Here is a 24,975-nt window from a genome sequence, read left to right on the forward strand (position 1 = left end):
TCTAAAATAAACACAAGATTTTTTTTTCTTACTAATTTACATTTTTCACTTTTGTGTAACAAGCATATTATACTTTATGTAACAACAAACATGAAACTGCTGTGTAATCAAAGGCTTCCAACCCTCAAGTCCATGCTGTTTCTATCCCTCCTGTTAGCCACAGTAATGGCAGAGCAATGTTAACTGGGGAAGCTTTTCCAAGTGAACAAAATAAGTTACTGACGTTTACCAACTGATTTTGAATATGAGGAGAAACACAGATGTTGGAATGCACCAAACATAAATCCTAATCCAAAAGCAGCAACACAACTAATCAACAAAACAGGTGGAAGGTTGAATGTAGTTGAGGTTAATACCATCACGACAGCCTCAAACTGCTGACAGCTGGGAAAAGGTAGTCACATCAGATGGTCATGATGAGAGAAACACTCTCAAGTAGTCAGCAACCAGCTTTGATTTCAGTGACATGTTTAACTGCGAAGTCCATGCAGAACTAGTCCTTAGGTGGCAACATTTATTGATTTCATTGCCAAGATAACAAAAATAAATGCGTGCCTTGGAAACCTTTTCTAATTCCCTAACAAGCATTTTTTTAAGAGTATAAACTTAAATGCCCAAGTTTAAAAAAAACACACACACCCCACCCCACCCCCAAACCTAAGGCAAAGCAATGCTAATTAAATATTTAAACACCCTCCCTTTTGCGCATTAAGGCATCACTAAGCATTTTTGAAATTACCAAAATATAAAACCAAGGCAAAAGTACGTATCAAAATAATAAGAAAGTACAAACAACCTGCAACTTACTTTCTTAACCACTGAGAGATCTGAATCACTGTCGTCTAAAATCTTTATCAGGTAGTCTCTGGTCTTTCTCAGGTAATTTTTGCATTCTTCCTGTTCTTCAGAAGAAAGTGCGTCATTTTCAACGTCTTCTGCTTTTCTGTGAAAAATCTGTACACAGAGCGCTTTGATGAAACAATCATGTTTTAAAACAACCACCATTCAATTCAAGCGCCACACCGCTTACCAGCGCGAGGTTCCAGTAAGAAACGACACTATTGATAGATTCAAAAGCAGCCACAGCGTCGTCTATGTTCCCATTCACCGCGTCCAATATAGCACACGTTACGTGCGCTTCCTCTTCACATTCACCCATTTCAGATACCTAAGCATATTGGATCATTTTTAGTCAAACGGCCTCTACCCAGAATATCAAACCCAAATGATTTCCCACAGATTTTATACGATCTAGTGAGATTAGCATCTCAGTACTCTTTTCTGCCATACTGTACTTGTGACAGCTAGTGGACTTAGAAAACAAGACTTCCATGAAATAGCCAAGCAACAAATTTAAGCAGTTTATACTTCCATTTCTTTGTTTATAAACTGGAAATCCACATTTCCAGTTAGTTCACAAAGGGATCCTCCATTACCTGAATGTCTGCACTATGAAAATGTTTAAACAGAGGGTCAATAGGTTCAGGGATACTGCTCTTCTTTTTGAGTATCTTCAACAATGGCAAAACCTTCTTCCAGTAATGAACACTTCTGCCTATGTATTCTCGTTGATCATAAAAAGAATTAAGACCACTGCCCTAAAAAAATACAAAGTTAGAAGAGACACAAACGATCAGATCCAAAAATTCATTTATAGATGGTCTGAACAACTGGTTAAAATTTCAAATCAAGGCAAAATAGAATCTCAAAAGTCATATGCTCACCTTTCCAAATACTGGAATAACTAACCACTTTAATACTGGTATACTTTAATACCAGTGATTATTCTAGAACCAACTTTTACACACTTTCAATGACACTAACTAATCAGGCAGCCCACTTTATTTTTCAGAAGTTGCTATTTTTAGATAGCCGAAATCTGCCACTCTTATAGATGCCACAGTTTGGTCAAAGGGCTAAACTAATCTAATCTGCCACAGAACAGACCTCAACTACTTAGCAAGAGATCTATAATGCCCTTACCTACAGAACCTTGTGCCACCAAACACGTAAAAAAATCTTCAGGCTGGACAATATTTATCGTAAGGTAATTGTAAGTAATAATAACAATGGCTAATACTTAAGTAACATTTACTGTGCCAGGCACTGTTCTAAGCACTTATATATTAACTAGACTAACTACTTTGTGGCAAGATTAAGAAAATACATTTCACCCGACATAATATGAATAAGTTGCTACTGTTTTTAAAACTGAAAGGCTTTCAATGTAAAGTCTGTGATTTTAAAAAATGACGGTAATGTTCTTAAAAACTGCTTCCACTTCAGTGAACTCACCGTTTTCTGAAGGCACTTTGCCCAGTGCACAAGTAGAGCAGGCTGAAGGCCATGTCTTTCCTGGCCCCTTAGAGTGTTTATGTCATGCTGAACTAGAAGTCGCAATTTTGCTGAGGTTCCAGGTCTAAAAAAAGTTTTATTTAATAAAATTGATTTATAAACATGGAGTTCAACACTTACACGTATGTTAATCATCACATGATAATTAAAAATTAAAACTTCACATGAGAATTAAAGTCCCTAGGCAATAAGTCAAAGGAGTATTTTTATTTGACTACTTACATTGCTTTTCTGTGGATTAGATTACAAACTGCATCCCACCAAGATTTCTGTCTTTCTGTGCAAAGCTGTTTACACACAGGAAGTGGCAAGCACAGAGGCTGATAAAAGCTGTAGTGAGAATTACATTTCTCCTTTAATTGTAAGTGGCTGGTATATATTACTCCAAGTAGAAATACCTGTTTTATTTAAAGAAAAATCAATTTAAGTAGAAAAAAATCAAACAATACTCATAATATTTAAGTTGTTAAAATCTCTGCTTACTTCAAGATCTAAAATACATATTGATTCAGGTGCATTTGTTTCAAGTCTTGAGGTTTCCTGGGGCAAATGATGAAAAAGCTGTTTTAGCCATTTTCGAATTGCAGGTAAGGCAGGCAATGAATTCCATTGTAAGCCAAGCCAGGTGAGGTGCTGAAGACTACCATTATGTGCTCGAATGGCACCTGAAATACAAAAAAAAAAAAAAAAATTGGCTTGAGGTTTTGGAAATCTTTGTGTCCCATCAGCTTTGCCAACATAAACAACTGACTCATATTAAATGTACCTTAGTTTTATAACTGCTTTTCTATATCAGAGCACAGGGGAAATCTATGATAAGCAAAGTCTTACGTTCTTATTAAAAGTATTCAAACTCCATCTAGGAACTTTAATAAAGACAGTTATGATGGAAAACGTTCTTTTGAAGTCCAGCTAAGAAGAAAAAAGAGCCTCACTAGAACTCAATAAAACAAAATCTACTGACAGAGGTAAAATAAAGAATAGCCACCCAGTAAAAAATCTTGAAACAATAGACTTTCCTTTCAGTAAAGAAATATTAAAACAATGGGATACCACTACATTAGTCCATTAGGATAATAAATACATCTTTTCCTCTACAAGAAATTCAATACTAAAAAAGTTATGGGCGGGCTTCCCTGGTGGCGCAGTGGTTGAGAGTCTGCCTGCCAATGCAGGGGACACGGGTTCGAGCCCTGGTCTGGGAAGATCCCACATGCCGCGGAGCAACTAGGCCCGTGAGCCACAGCTTCTGAGCCTGCGCGTCTGGAGCCCGTGCTCCGCAACAAGAGAGGCCGCGGCAGTGAAAGGCCCACGCACCGCAATGAAGAGTGGCCCCCACTTGCCACAACTGGAGAGAGCCCTTGCACAGAAACGAAGACCCAACTCAGCTAAAAATAAATAAATAAATAAATAAAACCTTGTGATATAGAATAACCTGTTTATCAACCTTAGCAGCACCATCCTTCCTTTAAAATAAAAAAAAAAAAAGTTATGGGCAAAAAAAAAAAAAGTTATGGGCTTCAGAAAGCATAAAGAGGTACAAGTTTTCTTGTAATATGGCAATTTGCAAGAGACTTAAACATGTTCATCAACTTTATCCCAGTAATTCTGTTTTTAGGAATCTCTACGGAAAAAATTGAAATGGAGGCACTTTAAAGTTTTCATCAGTATTTTAATATAAGTGAAAAAACTGGAAACATCTTCGATACCCAACAATAAAAAGTGGCAAACAAATTATGCCTACTTCACTAAAAAGATCATATTGCCACTAAAAGTGATATTTAGAGAGACAGGATGAGAAAGAATTCATGAGACTAATCATGTGTACAGTATAAACAACTATTTACAAGAAAAACATATGCCACCACTACGGCTACCCCAACCCCTCATACTACCCCAACCCTTCAAAAAACTTGCAAGGAATACAGGAAAATATTAAGTCATTATTTCTGGGTAATGAGATTATGGGCAATTTATTCCCCTTGTTGCTATTATTTGTCTCCTAGTATAAAAGGATTAAAATGCAGAATGTTTCCTTAGAAAGACACAACTTACCAACATCATATCGAGCCAAATCCTCAGGATCTGGTGCTTGTACATCAAGGTTTCCAATATCATCGCTACCAAGGAAAGATCTATCCTTAGGTGACTGACTAGAAAACAGAGCATCATATAAAGCAGACTGCCCACTTTCATTGGCAAAGGATTCTACAACCTCTTTTAAAAAGTCTTGCTTGTCACGACTTAAGTTTAGCAGCATATGCCCTGAAAAACAAATTATTTCCATCATTTAAAAAATACAGATTGTTTTTATTCATCTCTCTCAATAGTTTCATTCACATACCCTAAGGGGAAATAACATGACTATCTCAGACCCAGCCCGCCAGCCCAACAACCACAGCTGGATCCAAAAGGGTGCTGATGCGAAAAATGAATAGACTACAGGTGTAACAGTATCTGTATCTACATGCTAGAATAAAAGGAAAGAAAAAAATGTGTGCGAAAAATACCAAAAGGATTTCCATTTTAGATGGAAAAGTGTGGGATTCAAGTGGCCAGAGGAGAACAGGAGCAAGCTCAAATTTTCTGACCTGATAAACCTAACTTCTAAACCTGGCTGGTCAGAATCATCCTTTAAAAAGCTTAAAAATTTTCTTTTTTTATTTCCAGGCCCCACTCCCAGAGATTCTGATTCCACAGATTTGGGGTGAAGAATCTATTTTAAAAACACTCCTTGGATAAAGTTCTAGGTCACATTACAATATGGATGCACCTTGAAAACACTACGCTAAGTGAAAGAAGACAGTCACCCAAAGACCACACTTTGTATGATTCAATTTATATGAACTGTCCAGAACAGAGAGATATAAAGAGACAGAAAATTAGTGGTTGCCTAGGACGAGGGGGTCTGGAGGGAAATAGGGAGTGACTGCTAACGGGTACGAGGTTTCTTTATGAGGTGATGAAAATATCCTAAAATTGTGGTGATGACTGCACAACTCTGAACATACTAAAAAACCACTAAACTGTACACTTAAAATGGATGAATAATATCATATGTGAATTTTACACAATCAAGCTGTTTTTAAAAAAAAAACGTGGAGTAATTCTGCTGGTCAGTCAGGTTTGGTTACCACCAGACCATTATCTCTCTGAAAATTTGCAAAGACAAGCCCAGTAAGGCCCAGATCAAAGATAGTAAAACAAGTTCATTTTACAAACTGTGCAAACGTAGACGGGACACCTAAGAAAAAAACAGAAGGTCACTTCTTCAAGGACTCAAAGTCTGTCTCTCACAAAAAAGTAAGCTGTGGGACAGAGGGGCCTTGATCAACAGTCTACCCACAGACAACAGCTTATAGCTACTCTGATTTAAGACAACTTCTTAACTCTTAACAAAGTCCTTTCAACTTTATATGAAAACTGCTTCTTATAGAAACATTTTCCAATAGAGTCTTCAGTTCACTGCTTGATTCACTGCCTACGTGAACACCTGCAAGTTTCTGCCTTAGCAAAGCCAGATGGTCTGTAACAGACCTTTAGGATCCATCCCAAATAGTCAAAACTGGGAATAAATCTAAAAATTCCAAGAGCCTAACAGAATGTGAATATATACCTTCTATCTCTGTTACTATGATGTCAGTTCCTTAAGGAGATCCATAACTTTTTCATCTTTATATCCCCCATAGTAATGTCTTATAAGCAACTGATGAGTAACTTATTCTTAGTTCAGGAAGTGCTTTAAAATATTCTGGATGGAGGGACTTCCCTGGTGGCGCAGCGGTTGAGAATCTGCCTGCCAACGCAGGGGACAAGGGTTTGATCCCAGGTCTGGGAAGATCCCACATGCCACGGAGCAACTAAGCCTGTGCACCACAACTACTAAGCCCTCACGCCACAACTACTGAAGCCCGCATGCTCTAGGGCCCGCATGCCACAACTACTGAGACCGTGTGCTGCAACTCCTGAAGCCCACGCACCTAGAGCCTGTGCTCCGCAACAAGAGAAGCCACCGCAATGAGAAGCCCATGCGCCACAACTAAGAGTAGCCCCCGCTCGCCACAACTAGAGAAAGCAAAAAATAAACATTAAAAAAAAAAATTTTTTTTAAAAAGGAAAAAAAATATTCTGGATGGAAGCTCTAGCAGCTAGATTAAGGGCGGGGAGGCGGGGGGCCAGTAAGGAGTTTCTCTACCTGGGAGCAAACAATATTTGTTCCTTTTAAAGAATATACAATTTCTTATCATTCTTTCTATATCTCTCTCCCTAATCCAATATGGCAAAGAGAAACAAATGATTATGACAAATTATCTCCTGGACAGAGAGAAGATACTATCATAAGATGTGCTCAAACAGAAATTTTCTTTTCTTTTTACAATAAAATCAGTTAAACATTACTATTACCTGATTGGCTCAGACGATCACAGGCCATCATTTCCAGTAGATTTTGTCCAGCTTCTCCTTTAATAAATTTAATCTTTGGTCTTGGAACCTGATCATTTTAGAATCAAAGATCTTAATTTAGTGATACTCACATTTCTAATAGTAAGATGTTACTTTCTATTACACTGTACTTTTTCGATAAAGAATAAACAGTTAGCCAATGTTAAACAGAGTTGGAAATCTAACTGCAAAACACTCGGAACCAAGGAATTTAGGTAATCTATAAAAGATGCCTACAAAGAGCACTTCTGAGAAACTACTTTCTACTAAAAGCACATTCAAGTTACAGTTGGGCAAACGGGAGTACTTGGTTAGAGACCTTTTCTACCCTGCATAAACAGAATGAGAGCAGTGGAAGAGATGACAGCTCTCCATGACCTGGCACTGGTGGACCCATACTTGGAAATGCCACACTGTGGACAGCACATTTCCAGAGAATATCTGAGATACCACTGGGATAACTGGGACAACCAAGAGAGTAAAAGGGCTCCAAGCCATATCCTATGAAGAAGAGCTGGAACAATTATGAATAAACAGAATGGTGAAAAAAAGACAGCTGCCTTCAGATATTAGGAAAATTACCTTGTAAAAGAAGGGCTAGACTTTTTAATAGCACCAAAAGAAAAATATCACCAATGGGTAGCAGCTTGAGAAATATTTTTACTCCATATAAGGAAGCACCAAGAACCAAATTATCCAAAAACGCAACAGGCTTTCTCGAAAAGTAGCAAATGTCCATCACTGAAAATGTTCAGTTCCAGACAATGAACACTTACTGGAGATATCCTAAAACTTAACTATATGGATGGTGGGTGTAACTGCTGTTAAACCTCTAATGACTTTCTTAAATTGGTAGTGGGAGTATAATTTGGTACAACCTCTGTGAGGCTAGAAATTTGGCAATAGCTCTAAAACTTATATATGCATAGATACACTTTGATCCTGCCATTCTTCTCTCAAGAATTTATTCCACCCGCACATTTTCACATGTGAAATGGCATAAATTAGTCATTGCAGAATTATTTTGAAGTAGCATAGCAAAAAAGTAAAACCTGGTATCGTGGTTTTAGGGCACTGGTTTAAAGAAACCCAATCTATGGTACATCCATAGAATGAAATAACATGCAAACGTCAGAACAAATGAGGGTGCTGTACTCATGCTATGTTTTCTGGGCTGATATGGAAATATCATCAAGATATATTTCATGGAAATAAAGTAAAATAAATAGAATGTACAGAATTTCTTCTTTCTGTATTTTCTAAGAAGAGTGTGCGTGCATAAAACATTTCTTGAAGAACTCATAAGAAGCTAATGACATTAGTTCCTCCAGGGAAGAGAAGTAAATGACTAAGGAACAGACACAGGAAGGAGTTTTCACTGTATATTCTTACATGCCACTACAATATGAAACCATGTGAATATAACCACCTTTCCAAAGATAATTTTTCAAAATAAATATATTACTTATGAACCTAAAAACTTCCGATTTTGAATTTTAGAAACATTAGTTTGACCTATGCTTTTACCCAGAAGTTTTTTAAGCATGAAGCCAAACTTAGTCATCTATAGATAGATGTTGAAGACCACAGAAAATAAGAAACAAAATGTGACATAATTCTTTTTGCTTTCAAACTGACCTCAATTCATAAAACTGGCACCTTTTCCAGAACTACTCAACCGCTATCATTTGGGACCAGTAAATTAGTTATGAATGTACTCAGTCACATCATCTCAAATCAACACTTCCTCATCTTAATTAAAAGATTTCAAAAGAGGGAATTCCCTGGCAGTCCAGTGGTTAGGACTCGGCGCTTTCACTGCCGAGGGCCCCGGTTCAATCCCTGGTCAGGGAACCAAGATCCCGCAAGCTGCACAGTGCGGCCAAAGAAAAGGTTTCAAAAGAGAATTTGCTTAAAGCCTAGCTGAAACACAGACACGCAGCTCTTCCTCAACTTACAATGGGGTTATGCCCCAATAAACCCGTAAGTTGACAATATCCTAAGTTGAAATGCATTTAATACACCTGACCTACCAAACATCACAGCTTAGCCTCACCTACCTTCAACATGCTCAGAGCACTTACATTAGCCTACAGTCGGGCAAACTCATCTAATGCAAAAAGCCCATTTATTATAAAGTGTTGAATATCTCATGTGATTGACTGAATACTGTACTAAAAATGAAAAGCAGGACTGTTGTTGTCTGGGTACAGATGGCTGTAAGTCCTCATGGTTGTGTGACAGATGGGGGGTGCAGCCTGCTGCCACTGCCCAGCATCACAGGAGAGTATGTACCACGTATCGCCAGCCCAGGAAAAGATCAACATTCAAAGTACAGTTTGTACCGGATGCGTAGCACTTTCACACCGTTGTAAAGTTGAAAATCTGTAAGTTGGACAATCATAAGCGGGGGACTACCTGGACTCACTAGAACTACAGCAGTCCCCTGAGCAAGGGTCTGAAAACCCTACCATTAAAAAAGTTAGCCTCACACAATCAATTAAGAGGGAGATTTAGTTTTTACTATTTAAAAAGGTCAAAGTTTAATACAATAAACTAATGAATACAAGAAAAAAGAAAGACTCACAGATATATAGAACAAACTAGTGGTTACCAGTGGGGAGAGGGAAGGAGGGAGGGGCAAGGTATTGGTGGGGGGTTAAGAGGTGCAAACTGTTGTGTATAAAATGAGCTACAAGGATATACTGTACAACACAGGGAATAGAGCCAATATTTCACAATAACTATAAAGGGAGTATAACCTTTAAAAATGGTGACTCACTATATTATATACCTGTAACTTATTCAATACTGTACATCAACTATGCTGCAATTTTAAAAAGGTCAATGTTTAGAATGGTTGACTGTGTGTTAACTTAAAAATACACATTTTTTAAAAATTTAATACATTTTAGTTTCCATTAAAAATAAGAAAACTGTCAACTACTTGAGGATTCTGTAAAAATATTAATCATAAGTACCTTTTAGTGCTTATATAAATTAGCAAACTTCATTAACTTCACTAATTTCCACTAAAACATATTCCTTATGAACCAAAGTGCTTCCACTGAGCATACCGTAGCACTGTGGACCACATATCAACAGGTTTTTAAAAGATCTAGGTAATATGAACTAGAAGGAGGAACATTCCCTAAAAGTAAATCTGTAGTGAACCCCTTTTTCTTTCTCTCAGGCAAAAGATTATTCTCCAAGCTAACAGTAATTTTTACAAGCTGGGCTTAATTCATTTTTTGGAAGACTACTCATCTCTTTTCACTTCAGAATTACTACAAGCTCACTAAAGAAAACATTAAAACTACAAAAATGAATTAGGGAAGGGATAAGAGCCAGCATCTCATCATCTAAAAATAATGGTTAATATTTTGGCGTATTGAGATTAACCAAGATGGCGGAGTAGAAGGACGTGCACTCACTCCCTCTTGCGAGAGCTCCAGAATCACAACTGGCTGCTGGACAATCATTGACAGGAAGACCCTGGACTTCACCAAGGAGGATACCCCATGTCCAAGGACAGAGGAGAAGCCACAGTGAGACGGTAGGAGGGGCGCAATCAGAGTAAAATCAAATCCCATAACTGCTGGGTGGGTGACTCACAGACTGGCGAACACTTATACCACAGAAGTCCACCCACTGGAGTGAAGGTTCTGAGCCCCACCTCAGGTTTCCCAACCTGGGGGTCCGGCAATGGGAGGAGGAATTCCTAGAGAATCAGACTTTGAAGTCTAGTGGGAATTGATTGCAGGACTGTGACAGGACTGGGGGAAACAGAGACCCCACTCTTGGAGGGCACACACAAAGTAATGTGTGCATCGGGACCCAGGGGAAGGAGCAGTGACCCTGGGGGAGACTGAACCAGACGTACCTGCTGGTGTTGGGGGGTCTCCTGCAGAGGCAAGTGGTGGCTCTGTTTCACCGTGGGGATAAGGACACTGGCAGCAGAGGTCCTGGGAAGTTCTCCTTGGCGTGAGCCCTCCCAGAGTCTGCCATTAACCCCACCAAAGAGCACGGGTAGGCTCCAGTGTTGGGTTGCCTCAGGCAAAACAACCAACAGGGAGGGAACCCAGCCCCACCCATCAACAGTCAAGTGGATTAAGGTTTTACTGAGCTCTGACCGCCACAGCAACAGGGAGGGAACCCAGCCCCACCCATCAACAGTCAAGAGGATTAAGGTTTTACTGAGCTCTGACCGCCACAGCAACAGTCAGCTCTACCCACCACCAGAGCCTCCCATCAAGCCTCTTAGATAGCCTCAACCACCAGAGGGCAGACAACAGAAGCAAGAAAAACTACAATCCTGCAGCCTGTGGTCCAAAAACCACAGTTACAGAAAGACAGAGAAGATGAAAAGGCAGAGGGCTATGTACCAGATGAAGGAACAAGAAAAAACCCCAGAAAAACAACTAAATGAAGTGGAGATAGGCAACCTTCCAGAAAAAGAATTCAGAATAATGATAGTGAAGATGATCCAGGACCTCGGAATAAGAATGGAGGCAAAGATTGAGAAGATGCAAGAAATGATTAACAAAGACCTAGAAGAATTAAAGAACAAACAAACAGAGATGACCAATACAATAACTGAAATGAAAACTACACTAGAAGGAATCAATAGCAGAATAACTGAGGCAGAAGAACGGATAAGTGACCTGGAAGACAGAATGGTGGAATTCACTGCTGCAGAACAGACTAAAGAAAAAAGAATGAAAAGAAATGAAGACAGCCTAAGAGACCTCTGGGACAACATTAAACGCAACAACATTCGCATTATAGGGGTCCCAGAAGGAGAAGAGAGAGAGAAAGGACCAGAGAAAATATTTGAAGAGATTATAGTCGAAAACTTCCCTAACATGGGAAAGGAAATAGCCACCCAAGTCCAGGAAGCGCAGAGAGTCCCATACAGAATAAACCCAAGGAGAAACACGCCGAGACACATAGTAATCAAAGTGGCAAAAATTAAAGACAAAGAAAAATTACTGAAAGCAGCAAGGGAAAAACGACAAATAACATACAAGGGAACTCCCATAAGGTTAACAGCTGATTTCTCAGCAGAAACTCTGCAAGCCAGAAGGGAGTGGCATGATATACTTAAAGTGATGAAAGGGAAGAACCTACAACCAAGATTACTCTACCCGGCAAGGATCTCATTCAGATTCGATGGAGAAATCAAAAGCTTTACAGACAAGCAAAAGCTAAGAGAATTCAGCACCACCAAACCAGCTCTACAACAAATGCTAAAGGAACTTCTCTAAGTGGGAAACACAAGAGAAGAAAAGGACCTACAAAAACAAACCCAAAACAATTAAGAAAATGGTCATAGGAACATACATATCGATAATTACCTTAAATGTGAATGGATTAAATGCCCCAACCAAAAGACATAGACTGGCTGAATGGATACAAAAACAAGACCCATATATATGCTGTCTACAAGAGACCCACTTCAGACCTAGGGACACATACAGACTGAAAGTGAGGGGATGGAAAAAGATATTCCATGCAAATGGAAATCAAAAGAAAGCTGGAGTAGCTATACTAATATCAGATAAAATAGACTTTAAAATAAAGAATGTTACAAGAGACAAGGAAGGACACTACATAATGATCCAGGGATCAATCCAAGAAGAAGATATAACAATTATAAATATATATGCACCCAACATAGGAGCACCTCAATACATAAGGCAACTGCTAACAGCTATAAAAGAGGAAATCGACAGTAACACAATAATAGTGGGGGACTTTAACACCTCACTTACACCAATGGACAGATCATCCAAAATGAAAATAAATAAGGAAACACAAGCTTTAAATGACACAATAGACCAGATAGATTTAATTGATATATATAGGACATTCCATCCAAAAACGGCAGATTACACGTTCTTCTCAAGTGCGCACGGAACATTCTCCAGGATAGATCACATCTTGGGTCACAAATCAAGCCTCAGTAAATTTAAGAAAATTGAAATCATATCAAGCATCTTTTCTGACCACAACGCTATGAGATTAGAAATGAATTACAGGGAAAAAAACGTAAAAAAGACAAACACATGGAGGCTAAACAATACGTTACTAAATAACCAAGAGATCACTGAAGAAATCAAACAGGAAATAAAAAAATACCTAGAGACAAATGACAATGAAAACACGACGACCCAAAACCTATGGGATGCAGCAAAAGCGGTTCTAAGAGGGAAGTTTATAGCTATACAAGCCTACCTAAAGAAACAAGAAAAATCTCAAGTAAACAATCTAACCTTACACCTAAAGAAACTAGAGAAAGAAGAACAAACAAAACCCAAAGTTAGCAGAAGGAAAGAAATCATAAAGATCAGAGCAGAAATAAATGAAATAGAAACAAAGAAAACAATAGCAAAGATCAATAAAACTAAAAGTTGGTTCTTTGAGAAGATAAACAAAATTGATAAGCCATTAGCCAGACTCATCAAGAAAAAGAGGGAGAGGACTCAAATCAATAAAATCAGAAACGAAAAAGGAGAAGTTACAACAGACACCGCAGAAATACAAAACATCCTAAGAGACTACTACAAGCAACTTTATGCCAATAAAATGGACAACCTGGAAGAAATGGACAAATTCTTAGAAAGGTATAAACTTCCAAGACTGAATAAGGAAGAAACAGAAAATATCAACAGACCAATCACAAGTAATGAAATTGAAACTGTGATTAAAAATCTTCCAACAAACAAAAGTCCAGGACCAGATGGCTTCACAGGTGAATTCTATCAAACATTTAGAGAAGAGCTAACACCCATCCTTCTCAAACTCTTCCAAAAAATTGCAGAAGAAGGAACACTCCCAAACTCATTCTATGAGGCCACCATCACCCTGATACCAAAACCAGACAAAGACACTACAAAAAAAGAAAATTACAGACCAATATCACTGATGAATATAGATGCAAAAATCCTCAACAAAATACTAGCAAACAGAATCCAACAACACATTAAAAGGATCATACACCACGATCAAGTGGGATTTATCCCAGGGATGCAAGGATTCTTCAATATACGCAAATCAATCAATGTGATACACCATATTAACAAATTGAAGAATAAAAACCATATGATCATCTCAATAGATGCAGAAAAAGCTTTTGACAAAATTCAACACCCATTTCTGATAAAAACTCTCCAGAAAGTGGGCATAGAGGGAACCTACCTCAACATAATAAAGGCCATATATGACAAACCCACAGCAAACATCATTCTCAATGGTGAAAAACTGAAAGCATTTCCTCTAAGATCAGGAACGAGACAAGGATGTCCACTCCCACCACTATTATTCAACATAGTTCTGGAAGTCCTAGCCACGGCAATCAGAGAAGAAAAAGAAATAAAAGGAATACAAATTGGAAAAGAAGAAGTAAAACTGTCACTGTTTGCGGATGACATGATACTATACATAGAGAATCCTAAAACTGCCACCAGAAAACTGCTAGAGCTAATTAATGAATATGGTAAAGTTGCAGGTTACAAAATTAATGCACAGAAATCTCTTGCATTCCTATACACTAATGATGAAAAATCTGAAAGAGAAATTATGGAAACACTCCCATTTACCATTGCAACAAAAAAAATAAAATACCTAGGAATAAACCTACCTAGGGAGACAAAAGACCTGTATGCAGAAAACTATAAGACACTGATGAAAGAAATTAAAGATGATACAAATAGATGGAGAGATATACCATGTTCTTGGATTGGAAGAATCAACATTGTGAAAATGAGTATACTACCCAAAGCAATCTACAGATTCAATGCAATCCCTATCAAATTACCAATGGCATTTTTTACGGAGCTAGAACAAATCATCTTAAAATTTGTATGGAGACACAAAAGACTCCGAATAGCCAAAGCAGTCTTGAGGCAAAAAAATGGAGCTGGAGGAATCAGACTCCCTGACTTCAGACTATACTACAAAGCTACAGTAATCAAGACAATATGGTACTGGCACAAAAACAGAAACATAGATCAATGGAACAAGATAGAAAGCCCAGAGATTAACCCACGCACCTATGGTCAACTAATCTATGACAAAGGAGGCAAAGATATACAATGGAGAAAAGACAGTCTCTTCAATAAGTGGTGCTGGGAAAACTGGACAGCTACATGTAAAAGAATGAAATTAGAATACTCCCTAACACCATACACAAAAATAAACTCAAAATGGATTAGAGACCTAAATATAAGACTGGACACTATAAAACTCTTAGAGGAAAACATAGGAAGAACACTCTTTGACATAAATCACAGCAAGATCTTTTTTGATCCACCTCCTAGAGTAATGGAAATAAAAACAAAAATAAACAAGTGGGACCTAATGAAACTACAAAGCTTTTGCACAGCAAAGGAAACCATAAACAAGACAAAAAGACAACCCTCAGAATGGGAGAAAATATTTGCAAATGAATCAACTGACAAAGGATTAATCTCCAAAATATATAAACAGCTCATTCAGCTCAATATCAAAGAAACAAACACCCCAATCCAAAAATGGGCAGAAGACCTAAATAGACATTTCTCCAAAGAAGACATACAGACGGCCACGAAGCACATGAAAAGATGCTCAACATCACTAATTATTAGAGAAATGCAAATCAAAACTACAATGAGGTATCACCTCACTCCTGTTAGAATGGGCATCATCAGAAAATCTACAAACAACAAATGCTGGAGAGGGTGTGGAGAAAAGGGAACCCTCTTGCACTGTTGGTGGGAATGTAAATTGATACAGCCACTATGGAGAACAATATGGAGGTTCCTTAAAAAACTAAAAATAGAATTACCATATGACCCAGCAATCCCACTACTGGGCATATACCCAGAGAAAACCATAATTCAAAAGGACACATGCACCCGAATGTTCATTGCAGCACTATTTACAATAGCCAGGTCATGGAAGCAACCTAAATGCCCATCAACAGACGAATGGATAAAGAAGTTGTGTACATATATACAATGGAATATTACTCAGCCATAAAAAGGAATGAAATTGAGTCATTTGTTGAGACGTGGATGGATCTAGAGACTGTCATACAGAGTGAAGTAAGTCAGAAAGAGAAAAACAAATATCGTATATTAATGCATGTATGTGGAACCTAGAAAAATGGTACAGATGAGCCAGTTTGCAGGGCAGAAGTTGAGACACAGATGTAGAGAATGGACATATGGACACCAAGGGGGGAAAACTGCGGTGAGGTGGGGATGGTGGTGTGCTGAATTGGGCGATTGGGATTGACATGTATACACTGATGTGTATAAAACTGATGCCTAATAAGAACCTGCAGTATAAAAAAACAAACAAAACAACTAATACTAAACTTTCATTGGGTTATTTGTATGGAAATATGTTAATATAAATGTTTCAGACATTACATGAAATTTCTAAAAATGTTATATTTGTATTTGTATGGAAATATGTATGGAAATATGTTAATATAAATGTTTCAGACATTACATGAAATTTCTAAAAATCTTATATTTGTATTTGTATGGAAATATGTATGGAAATATGTTAATATAAATGTTTCAGACATTACAGGAAACTTCTAAAAATCTTATATGTTCTGGTATAAGGTTATAAGTAATAATCCTAGTTATTACTTTAAAATGTATATCTCAGATAACTAATTTTCTTGTCAACTGCATTATTATGAACTTTCATCAAATCTTTAACCATGGTCATTTTTAAGTCTTCTGTCATTTACAGACAGTTCTGGGTGTACTCTGATGATTTTGCAAGTATGTTCCTATAAAAGGGTTTCATCTTCAAGAAATTCATGGAAAAGACTCTGACAAGTACAGGTTTCTGGTAACTGACTGTACTGCTGAACTGAATGAATAAGCATTTTCAGAACTCTAATGAAAAACTGATGAACTCATAAAAGTGCTAACAAAAGATCAAGATGAAAAAAAAAATTAATTACATGGGACTGAGTGAACTGATGAGGATGAGTATAATTTTTGTGACTTTCTGTCTGAATTAAAAAAAAAAAAAATCCCACAAGGACTCAGGGGCAAAGAATATACAAATCAATTTTCACTGCAAAGTAAAGGAGCTGTTACAGTGGAGGATTACTGGACTGAATGTCAATATTATGACATAGTATGAGTGTGTTTCATGTTTGGTAATTGCAATCATTGTTGCTTTTGTTGTGGTCATCCATGTACAATGCTTGGTGTCAGTCTATTTATCTCTTGTAAAAATAAAATACAGTGTGTGTGTGTGGAAAAAAAAAAAAAAAAAAAATTTTGGCGTATTTTCTTCATGTCACGTTCTATGTATAAAGAAGTTTCATGTTTCCAAAGATGAGTAAGTATACTGCTATACATTAAATATACTATTAATGTTGTATACATATTACATATGTATGTTTCCAATTAACATGTTGAAATGCGTGTGGTAAACACATTCTTCTATCATAGCTTACGCAACCATACCTCAAAATTTACTTACTTAGTTTTTCGTCCAAGTTATGCGTATCTTTTTGAATGAAGTTTTATCCATACTTGAGACTATTTCCATACTACAGGTTCCCAGAAATGGCAGAGTAAAAAGATCAAATGCTTCAAACTGATCTTCCAAAAAGCCATAGCAATGCCAACTGCCACCAGCAACGCATCAATGTACCTGTTTCACCAGCCTCACCAGTACTGTATAAATCTTGTTATTCTTCACCCATCAAAGTAACTATTTCATCTTAATTTTACATATTTACCCATATTTTCATTATGTACCAGGACACACCTCCATGTGAAATACAACAAAGTCTCACTGAAATGTCAATTGCATGCAAAACTGGGAGTGGATTACCTGAAAGGCTATGAGATAGCACAACACAGCCAGCTCAGAGAGCGCTCGCCACTGCACGTCACTATGCTGACCCATCTTCAAAAGCAGAGAACCAGCATGCATGTAGAAATGTCCTCTCACTTCGAAGAAAGTAGCTGAGAGTTCATCATTTCCACCCACACAAGGTTTCACAGACTGAAGAGCACTATCAAAACTGTAATATTAAAGTAATAAACATGCATTAAACTACTGCATTGTGAATAATCAGTTTCATTATTTAATTCAAAATAAAATAAAACAATTTATTTCAAGCTTCATCTTCCACATTCTCTCAATAATCCATATTCTGTTTTATGAATTACAAATCATCTAGTGCTTATTGTTATTCCACACACTTCCTATACTTCAAGCTTAACCTCTAGAATGTCTTATTCCAAAACATCTTCTCCATATGGTTTTGTTATTTAATTCAAAGTTGAAATTTCTCAAATTAAACATGCCATTTTCAAATTATAAGTAAATAAAATATGTGCATTATCAATGCCATAACTGCTCTTCTTACTATATACATAACTACAGAGTTAAATAAATTATATTTCTCACTATTATTTGTAATCTATGTACTAATTAATGCTTTTGAATCCTAATGGTTCTCAGAATCTTCATTTTGTAAGAAAATCAAAAGCAAACACAATAGAAATGTGAAGGATGATTTTAAAGTAGATTATAAGAAACATGAACAACAGGTATTTCTTCTAGCAGGTGAGTTCCTGGAACCCCTAGAGCAGGGGTCCCCAAACCCAGGCCTCGTGCCAATACAGGTCTGCAGCCTGTTAGGAACCGGGCCGCACGGCAGGAGGGGAGCGAAGCTGCACCTGCGGCTCCCTATGGCTCGCATCACTGCCTGAACCGCCCCCCAACCCCACCCTCCCCGTCCCCGCCCCCGCCCCACCCCCAGTCCCTGGAAAAAACTGTCTTCCACGAAACCAGTCCCTGACGCCAAAAGGGTTGGGGACTGCTGCCCTAGAGGGTCTTAACACCCCTCCTAGGGATCCATGAAGTTAAAACTTTTTTTTAGTACTACTAAAAAATTGTCTCTTTCTCCTGCATTTCCTCATGTAACCAAGTCTTTAAGTATATAACCACACCAAAATAAAAAAAACAAAAAAACCTAAATATTTTCTAAAATGATCTAAAAGTTCAATTTAGTTTTTTTTGGATACTCCCTCACCCTACCCATGTTAAGACACTAAGTACTTCCTCAAGAAAACTACCTCTACACTTCAGTGAAAAGAATTACTTTTCAGACAAATGGAGAGTGTAAACCAGGGAATGTCAAACTTTTCCTATAAAGGGCCACATACTAATGTGGCTTTGCAGGCACACCACCTCTGTCGCAAGTGCTCAGTTCTACCACTGCAGTGTGTAAGCAGCCATAGATAACACACAACAATGAGCATGGCTGTGTCCAGGAGAACTTTATTCATACAATCAGGCTGTAAGCCTTGTTTAGCCCACAAGCTCTAGTCAACCCCTACTCTAAACTAACACACAAATCCAAGTGATGTTTCTGTTCACTGGAATTTATTTTAATCAAGTGGAGATACTGGTCCTCAAAATTAAAACGTGGAAAACAGAAAAATCATGTATTACATTTTAGTTATCTTGTTTCTAAGCTAAAACACTGTTTTCTGAAATATCAGTCACGTTAACAGCTTATACTAGAATATCTGACAAATGAAGTTTATTCTCTGATTTTCAATCAAGATTGTATCATTGTTTTTGAAACAAAATATGGAACAGCAGTTAGAACATTCATTTTCAGGCTCAACTCTTTATTAAGTATGTCAAAACTAAAGATTTAACTATAACTTAATAAAGCCTAAGCAGTAATACAGTTCTCTAGAAATCAAAGTCACACAAAACCAATTACAATATCCCCACAAAAGAAGATTCCTACTAAGTAGTTCATTATGTTAACTATTACCTCTGGATATATTACAGAAAAAATAATGCCATTAAGATGTTTAGACCAACGAATGGAATTACCACAAACAGAAAATCTGTAGTTGACACCGAAGTACTCTTTCCGTAGGTCAACATACCTCTCCAGTAATTGCCTGCTCTCATGCACATCTCTCGTGGACAGCGTGAGAAGCATAAGGTTAGCATAGGCTAGAAGTAAGTCCTGATTGGTTGCTCGCCAGTTACTTTTATCAGACTCCAAACACTGTGAAGATTCCAGATATTCCTATTTTGCAAAAAGAACTCCAAGTTACAAAACTTTATCATGTGTTACAAAACTGAGTGCTTTATGCCTACAAATTCCTTTGCCCATTCCTATGCTGTAAAACCATGTCGATTTTAAATCAGCCTATAAAAACAAAAAATATATAAACGTATTTCTCATATTTATTTCTCCAATCCACCCATTATAAATTGAAATCATGCTAGTAAATATCTCATTTCACAGTTGCTATACATAAATGAAAGAAATTTAGGTCTTGGAAGGCAGCGCTTAAATACAAAGGGATATATGGTAACTGTCCATAAAGAAGTGTGAGACCCAACAGTTTTTACCCACCTTAAGGGTCTGTACAACACAGGAATTCCACTCTAAACTTGAACGCAAGGCTGTGTTTCTCTCTGCCTGGTGGCAGTGGGCCACAGCATCCTTCAGTCTATTGTTCGAGCGATACAGCTCTACTAGTCGGATGTTCATGTGGACATCATCAGGTCTTGCATAAAGTTCTGACTGAATCAAGTCGAAAAGTTTATTCCATCCATCTTCACCTTTACAATCTAAAAGCTGCTCCTATTTTTAAAGAACCGTGAATTAGAGAAACATCTGTGCAACTTCAAACACATCATGGCTCCTAGGAGCATCATCCCACTGCGTCTGGCTTTAGTAAATTCCCACTCTACATACCTCATTAGCCCCTCAGAGTCACTTCCAGCCCAGAAGCTAAACCTCAAGAAATGTACATGGGGAGAAACACCTGGGATGACACAGCAGCAGTGGCTGCCCATGCTCACCTCAGAGCGTGCCAGGACGACCGGCCCGCGTCCCTGCACACTCCGGGCACTGCCAGAAGCCTAGCCTCCCAGGAACCGTTGCCATCAGGGTCCTCACCCTCAATGTGCTCTGCATCTCCCTAAGGCTGACCCATCCCTGCCCCCTCTGCTCCCACTGTGGAGCTCCTACTGCTCTATCTTCTCAAAGTCTTCACCTTCTGGCCTTTCTGAATGGGGTCCCATTCCAAGACAGCTGCCATCACTTCTCTGCTAGCCTATGCACAAGTAGAGGAGGTGGGGGTCTCCCGGCGTCACCACCAGACCATGTCCCCGCCCCACCCCCACATCCCTGCTCCTAACTCTGTTTTCTAAAGGACTTGCTATCCGGCTACTCCTCCCGGTCCCCCCTCATCAGTAACTGGAATAGAACCGTCCTCCTTTATCCCTAACAACTGCCACTGTCCGTGGCAACTGAGAAGTGCACAAGACACATAATAGCTTGGCCATTCTGCTCTTTAACGACCTCATCTCCACTGCTCCACACTCCAGCCTCAGCCATCCATTTGGCAAAATCTGTATTTTGATCAAAGCGCTCAGACCGCCACACCCTCTCATTTTCCCACCTCACTGGGGCTCACATACCCTCATTGCCACACCTCTTTGCCTCTACCACATGAAAAGCGTTCAGTACACTGACATCACCAAGTTTTAATTTTCCATGAAATACACACATACACTTTCCTTCCATGTCAAGCTGAAATGCCACAGTCCCAATATCCACAATTACTCCTTACTTACAGATGCCTTCAATTAACTCCCTCCACCTTTCCTGGAGACCCCGCCACCTGCTTTCTCTGCGCCCATACACTAACAGATGAACAAGTGAGTGCAGGGCATTCGGGAATTTGGGAAATCACAAGCAAGCTAATTGGTTTACTTGCACAATCTCAAACTGCCAAACTGGTAATGCCTAGAAAAAATAAAGCCCTACTTTACTTCTAATAAACGCACTTTCTCCATTCCCTGAAGAGTTCACTTCATACTCCTCTTTCCTCCAACCCTCACTTTCAACTTATGATCACACCTCATCCCCCGCGGAGAAAATGGAAGCCATCACCTCTAAGCTCCACTCTACCTTCCTGCGCTCACCTCCCCACCCTGCCGCCTCGCAGACCATGCTCGCCATTAGTGCCCTTTCTCCCTCACCAATCTCTCTCCTCCTGGATAAGTTCTGTAACTTACACTTGGTGTGTCTATAACTGCAAAAAAGCCCTAGACTTCAATTATATGTTTAAAAATAAGTAAGTAGAAGATCAACACCATTATGGATGCTTTTCAAAAATTCTACTCTCGGGACTTCCCTGGTGGCGCAGTAGTTAAGACTCCGCGCTCCCAATGCAGGGGGCCCAGGTTTGATCCCTGGTCAGGGAACTAGATCCCACATGCATGCTGCAACTAAGAGTTCGCATGCCACAACTAAGGAGCTGGCGAGCTGCAACTAAAGGAGCCTGCCAGCCACAACTAAGGAGCCCGTGAGCCGCAACTAAGACCCGGTGCAACCAAATAAGTAAATAAATAAATATTAAAAAAAAAAAAATTCTGCTCCCATACCCAAGAGAAAAAGCTCTCTCATTAATAATATTGAGTAGTTTTGTTCATTAAAGAAATGCCAAAAAACTATTTACTGTAAGTAAGCCTCAATTTTAGGAGAAATAGAATTACTTTGCTAAATAGTTACAAATCTCATGGATTTCTATTCCAAAAGATGGGGGGGAAAATCTGACCTAAGATTTAGTTTTAGACAACACTGTCTTTAAAGAGTCATTAAAGAAAATCAGGACGCTTCAGAAACATTTAACTTTTGGTTACACTGCAAGAAGAATAATCCCCTCCCATTTATACATGGTCCGTAACGTCACAATGGAATGGACTGTCATGGCCAATACGGAAATTATGTTTGAGGCATAAAACAAAGATAATAAGGTAAAGAAATCTACACACGGAAACCTAACATTTTAGATTAATATTTAAAATCCAGGTGCTTATCACAGGGAGAAAAACTTAATGTTACTAGTATTTATCTCTAGGGGCTTTTAAAACACCTCTGATTTAAAAATCTGTGCACAATTGCTCATACCAGATTTGTAATAGGTAAAAATTGGAAACAACCGAAATTTCCCTCAAAAGTAAATGGTTAAACTGTGGAACACACCCATATGACGAAATACTACTCAGCAATAAAAGGAAGGAACCAACTACTTACTGATACACACAACCTGAATGGGTCTCAAGGGCATTGTACAGAATGAAAAAAGCCAACCTCAAAAGGTCACCCGATGCCTGATTCTATTTACACAACATTTTTAAATTACAAAATTATAAAGACAGAACAAATTCACAGTTGGCAGAAGTTAAGGACGATGGGAAGGAGAGGTGGATGTGACCACAGAAGGGCAAGCATGAAAGACGCCCTGTGGTGATGGGGCAGTTCTGTCTCTTGACTGCAGTGCTGGTTATGCAAATTTACACACGTGATGAGATGAACAAGAACTGAACACACGCTGCACCAATGCCAAAATCCTGGTGTGATATTGTATTATAGTTACATTAAGAGGTAACCACTGGGGAGAGCTGGATGAAGTAAACTCAGGACCTCTCTGTACAATCTTTGCAACTTCCTGAGAAAAATCTATAATTATTTCAAAATAAAAGTTTTAAAAATTCTATCGGACACATGTATAAGTCGGGATGGAGGGGGTCCTGTTAAAAACAATGTACACTGGGACTTCCCTGGCGGTCCAGTGGTTAGTACTCAGCACTCTCACTGCCGGGGCCCGGGGTTCGATCCCTGGTCAGGGAACTAAGATCCTACAAGCCACCCAATATATTGGTTACGACCCAACATACACTTAAAATTGTTTGCCTAGTATATTTGGAAAGACTTTCTCCAGAAGAATCACTTAATAAACTATATTTCACTCAGTAAAGAATAACAAGCATAATGAGTTAATATATTAGCAACAAGTTTCTATCATTTTTAGAAATTACCTATGTTAGAGAAACTGTCTTTTAACTTTTGCTTGAAAACCTCACTATCCCATAACACAGTCCTTTCCAAATTTAGATAACAGTTCTTTAAAAACTTTATAACTCTAAACTGTCACCCTATGGGTAATTTTCACCCAATGAAGCAAAAATTTCTTATCAGATAGAAGTCAGTTTAATCTTAGCTCCACCATCTAGCTAACAAACCGTAAAATCCCTAAAATATTAATCATTCCAAAGGGTAAATGAGATGCCATGTGTGAAGCAAACTCGTGCCTAATGAAACAGCATACTGTGATAACGTACGTACCGTGAAGTGGCCTCCACAATAAGTTAACATCCATCACCTCACCCAGCTATAATTACTTTTACTTGTGATGAAAACTTTTAAGATCCACTCTTAGCAACTTTCAAATGCACAGTGCAGTACTGTTCCCTATAGTCACAAGCTGTACTTCACATCCCCAGAACTTATTTATCTTGTAACTGAAGGTTTGTACCCCTGTGACCCCCTTCACCCATTTCCCACACTCCCCATCCCCACACACACCGGTTTAAAGGTTACTACTGAAATCATTTAAACTCCAAATATTAGAAATAGCTGTGTCTTAAGTTCTCCCCAACTGCTTTTATTATATGCTTTCTTTTGCTTAATTTTTTACCTTTAGTTTATAAATTGCAGGACTTCCTGGAAAAAGTTTAGCTGCTCTTTCAACCCAGTATTTAGCTCTTCCATCACTAACATCATTTTTACAGAGCAATTCTGCAATCTTCAACACAAGATCTTTTTGTGTTGGGTTTAATTCCACTGAACGCTGATATCAAAAAAGAATTAAGAAATTAGTAGGATTCCTAAAGTCCATACCTTCATACACAAAAATTAAAAATTTATCAAGTGACTCTATTAAAACTCTATTTCTAAATGACAGCATGTTATTTCAAGCCTGTTAAAGTGTCTGCAAGTTTTCTGAAGATGAATTAAAAAAATTATCTTTTTATTTGGTAAACGCAAAACAGAAAAGGAAGGGAGGGAGGGAGGGAACCACACACATAAGAACAGCATTTCTGATCATGGTAAACTTGAAATTTATAGGTGTTAATCTTCTTTTACAATCGCTAATCTCTTAATGATAAAATACAGCATTCTCTGGGCTAACTACTTTAAAATCTGTTTCAAGCTGTTTCACTTAATAGTACAATGATACCAGTGCTTGTTTTCAAGACATCCATAAAATATATTTGAATTATTTATTACATAAATTAATCTGGGCATTATGTGTGTTT

At 38.2% G+C, this 24,975-nt stretch overlaps 1 protein-coding gene across 2 annotated transcripts in view; it reads right to left on the reverse strand.

Annotated features, from left to right (window-relative positions):
- LOC102998734 (E3 SUMO-protein ligase RanBP2) overlaps nt 1–24,975 on the reverse strand; it is a 62,603-nt gene that overhangs the window by 31,178 nt on the left and 6,450 nt on the right. For both annotated transcript variants that reach the window (XM_057557935.1, XM_057557934.1), the window contains exons 4-15: nt 24,354–24,506; nt 20,216–20,446; nt 19,737–19,882; nt 17,653–17,845; nt 6,760–6,847; nt 4,411–4,620; nt 2,839–3,020; nt 2,578–2,753; nt 2,296–2,419; nt 1,437–1,598; nt 1,031–1,168; nt 808–954 (exon numbers count right to left, since the gene is read on the reverse strand). In XM_057557935.1, coding sequence (XP_057413918.1) covers nt 808–954; nt 1,031–1,168; nt 1,437–1,598; nt 2,296–2,419; nt 2,578–2,753; nt 2,839–3,020; nt 4,411–4,620; nt 6,760–6,847; nt 17,653–17,845; nt 19,737–19,882; nt 20,216–20,446; nt 24,354–24,506 — 1,950 coding nt within the window. The remainder of the gene's footprint in view (nt 1–807; nt 955–1,030; nt 1,169–1,436; nt 1,599–2,295; nt 2,420–2,577; nt 2,754–2,838; nt 3,021–4,410; nt 4,621–6,759; nt 6,848–17,652; nt 17,846–19,736; nt 19,883–20,215; nt 20,447–24,353; nt 24,507–24,975) is intronic.

This window comes from Balaenoptera acutorostrata, chromosome 12 (assembly GCF_949987535.1).
Source record: "Balaenoptera acutorostrata chromosome 12, mBalAcu1.1, whole genome shotgun sequence".
In the NCBI taxonomy this organism is placed as follows: Eukaryota; Metazoa; Chordata; class Mammalia; order Artiodactyla; family Balaenopteridae; genus Balaenoptera; species Balaenoptera acutorostrata.